Source organism: Paroedura picta, chromosome 8 (assembly GCF_049243985.1).
Source record: "Paroedura picta isolate Pp20150507F chromosome 8, Ppicta_v3.0, whole genome shotgun sequence".
In the NCBI taxonomy this organism is placed as follows: domain Eukaryota; kingdom Metazoa; phylum Chordata; class Lepidosauria; order Squamata; family Gekkonidae; genus Paroedura; species Paroedura picta.
This window is the reverse complement of record NC_135376.1, coordinates 92,914,797-92,918,715: the sequence shown is the minus strand read 5'-3', so window position 1 is coordinate 92,918,715 and position 3,919 is coordinate 92,914,797. Positions and strand designations below refer to the sequence as shown.

Below are 3,919 nucleotides of genomic sequence, written 5' to 3'. Positions count from 1 at the left end.
AATACACCAGGTTTTAATACACTTCTGAAAAACCAACAGAATGCCCACCCTGACCAATAGATTAAGCTACCCAAACAGTGCATACGGTAGATAACCCTACAAAAATTCCTATTAATCTACCAGCTTTTAAAAGGAAAGAAATGTGAAAAAAATATTTCTACATTCCGCGGCCTTTCTCAACCATTTCAGTTTTTTTCCCCACAGTTCTAACACTTCTGAAAATCCCTATTAGTTTACCTAATAGATTGAGCTACCCAAACCAAACATACAATACTTAACTATACGAAAATCCCTATTAATTTACCTTACCGTTACGGGTTAATAATGTGAAAAATATATTTCTACATCCCAATGACTTTTCCAACCATCTCAATTTTATTCTCACAGTTCTAACACTTCTGAAAAACCAACAGAATGCCCACCCTGATCAATAGATTAAGCTACCCAAATCGAACATACAGTATATAACCGTACGAAAATCCCTATTAATTTAACTCATCTTTACGGGGGGAAAAAGTGAAAAATATGTTTATACATCCCAAGGACTTTTCCATCGATTTCTAGGTTACTCTCACAGGTCTAACACTTCCAAAAAACCAACAGAATGCCCACCCTGATCAATAGATAAAGCTACCCGAACCGTACATAGTGTATTTACCCATACGAAAATCCCTATTAATATATCAGTTTTTCATGGGAAAAATGTAATAAAAATATTTCTACATACTATGGCCTTTCTCAACCATGTAAATTATTCTCCCGCAGATCTAACACTTCTGAGAAACCAAGAGAATGCCCACCCTGATGAATAGCTAAAGTTACCCGAACCATACATAGTGTATTTAAACACACGAAAATCCCTATTAATTTACAATTTTTTTCAAGTAAAAAATGTAAAAAAAGTATTTCTACATCCCATGGCTTTTCTCAACCATTTCAGTTCTTTTCCCACAATCCTAACACTTCAGAAAAACCAACAGAAAGCCCATCCTGATCAATAGATTAAGCTACCCGAACCGAACATACAGTACTTAACTGTACGAAAATCCCTATTAATTTACCTAATCTTTACGGGGGGGAAATGTGAAAAATATACTTATACATCCCAAGGACTTACCCATCCAGAGTATGGATGGGTAAGTCCTTGGGATGTATAAGTATATTTTTCACATTTCCCCCCCGTAAAGATTAGGTAAATTAATACGGGGGGGAAATGTGAAAAATATACTTGTATCTGGGGCTGCCTGGATTCCGTCTCCCCCTTTTTCCCCAGAACGGTGGTGGTACAGTCTGGCATCGCCCTGTCGTTGCGACCATTGCCGTAGTTAAGGCGCCGAATGATTTTTCGTTTGCTCCCCCATTAGTGAAGCGCAGTGGTAGCGTCCGCTATCGCACGGCAGCCGCCGCCTCGCTCGGAACCAGCTGCCGCCGTCTCGTCATTCCGATCGCTTCTCTCGCCTCCTCCTGTCCCGTCTGACCTGATTCGGTGTATGAGTGATTTATAACCACTAACCCCGCCATGTCCACGCCGGCCCGGAGGCGCCTCATGCGGGACTTCAAAAGGCTGCAGGAAGATCCCCCGGCTGGAGTAAGCGGAGCCCCTTCAGAGAACAACATTATGGTTTGGAACGCGGTCATCTTTGGGCCTGAGGGAACCCCTTTTGAAGATGGAACTTTCAAGCTTACAATAGAGTTTACAGAAGAATATCCAAACAAGCCACCTACTGTTAGATTTGTGTCTAAAATGTTTCATCCAAATGTGTATGCAGATGGTAGTATATGTCTGGATATTCTTCAGAATCGTTGGAGTCCTACCTATGATGTGTCATCCATTTTAACATCCATACAGTCTTTACTGGATGAGCCTAATCCAAACAGTCCAGCAAACAGCCAGGCAGCTCAACTATACCAAGAGAATAAGCGGGAATATGAAAAACGGGTCTCTGCAATAGTAGAACAGAGTTGGCGTGATTGTTGACCCTGGATGATGCAAATGAACACTCTGATGAAGAAAATACATGTATGAAGTGTCTTGAGTCATCCTCCTCCTCCTAGCATCACTGCATTTACTTTGAAAGCAAAATAGCTGTTGTGCTGTTGCCACCCACCCTCACTGAAGCTTCTTTCTCCCTTGGACATCAAAAAGTACCCCTCCCCCCCTCCTTTGAGGTCAAATGTACTGTACTTGGGTTACTTGTAAAAGAATTGCTGAGGCTGAATTCCAACTCCAGTCTTAGGGCAGTATTGTGCATTCTGTAGTGTACACTAAGCTTTTAATTGTAATTGTGTTATACACAGTGATGCTTATGTGTAGCTTGATTTAAAAAAAAGGGATGTTTATATACAATATACATTTTTAACTGTGACTCAAGTGCTGAGCTGTCCAGGCTGGTTATTTAACTGCTGGTATCATCCACTGCATCTGTAAGTACTGTGTGAAGAACTAACTTCCCTGCTTTCTCATTCGGTACTGGAATTCTCCCCCCCCCCCCACACAATCTTAAGCAGTGTGACAGTATTTGCAATTGCAAAATCAAATTTCGTTTCAAACTGAGATAGGGGTGGGGAGGGGAGTTGCTCTTGCTTCTACGGGTCACTGTATTATGGTAACATATTCAAGGTTAAATACAATATCCTTTCTCTAGGGCTCATAAGGATATTGCTGATTGGCATAGAATGCTTGAGTCTGGCTCTACAGAGGGGTGAAGTACTTCAAATGAAAATTGATGACAGTTGAGAGTGTAGGGGAAAACGGTATTTCAAAAACTGGCCTTTAAGATTTTAATCTGTACATATGTTACTGGATAACTAGCCCCCGCCATTTTGCTTTCTGTTGAAAATAGTAGGAAGTTCACAAGTGCTACTTGCTGCATGCTTTGTTCTCTCCTCCCCCCCCCCCGTTTTACAAAACTTCAGTCTTTAAGAAAGCATTTTTGTAAAGCTAAGTTTGTACATTCGGAGACCTTATGCAGCAGTGTGGGAGGAGACCGATCAGTGTGTTTGTCTGCGCTTCCAGTGTCTTCTGTGTATACATTGATCTGTCGAGTACAACTTTGCACAAGTAACCCATGTAAGAAACTGTACATTTTTCAATTACTTGTAAATAAATGTGTAACCTTACATGCTTACTGTTTAAAGAGGCAAAGCATAATTGTAGTCATAAGCCTTGAAAAGTTTTAAATTGACATTAACCTAAATTTCTCTGTGCCTTATCAAACTGACTTTGCACTTTAATTTCTCCACAAATTTCTCTTTTGACACATTTTACTCATATTTAAGACTTACCCAACCATTTCTATTTTACTCTCACATATCTAACACTTCCAAAAAACCAACAGAATGCCCACCCTGATCAATAGATAAAGCTAACCGAACCGCAAATAGGGTATTTACCCATTAAAAAATCCCTATTATTTTACCAGTTTTTTCAAGGGAAAAAATATTTTTTAAATATTTCTACATCCCATGGCCTTTCCCAACCATTTCAGTTTTTTCCCCAGAGTTCTAACACTTCTGAAAAACCAACAAAATGCCCACCCTGATCATTAGATTAAGCTTCCCGAACCAAACATACGGTACTTAACCGTACAAAAATCCCTATTAATTTACCTAATCTTTACGGGGAATAAATATGAAAAATATATTTATACATCCCATTGACTTTTCCAACCATTTCAGTTTTACTCTCACAGGTCTAACATTTCTGAAAAACCAACAGAATGTTCACCCTGATCAATAGCTAAAGCTACCTGAACCGTACATAGGGTATTTAACCGCTCAAAAATCCCTATTAATTTACCTTTTTTTTCAAGTAAAATATGTAAAAAAAAAAGTATTTCTACATCCCATGGCCTTTCTCAACCATTTCAGGTTTTGCCCCACAGTTCTAAAACTTCTGAAAAACCAACAGAAAGCCCAC

General features: G+C 39.5%; 1 protein-coding gene across 1 annotated transcript; it reads left to right on the top strand.

Annotated features, from left to right (window-relative positions):
- The first annotated feature begins 1,235 nt into the window (after positions 1 to 1,235).
- LOC143843957 (ubiquitin-conjugating enzyme E2 A) lies at positions 1,236 to 3,120 on the top strand. The gene has a single exon (XM_077350823.1). It carries the CDS (start codon positions 1,520 to 1,522, stop codon positions 1,976 to 1,978), a length of 459 nt encoding a protein of 152 aa, XP_077206938.1. The 5' UTR covers positions 1,236 to 1,519; the 3' UTR covers positions 1,979 to 3,120.
- Positions 3,121 to 3,919: the final 799 nt, after the last annotated feature.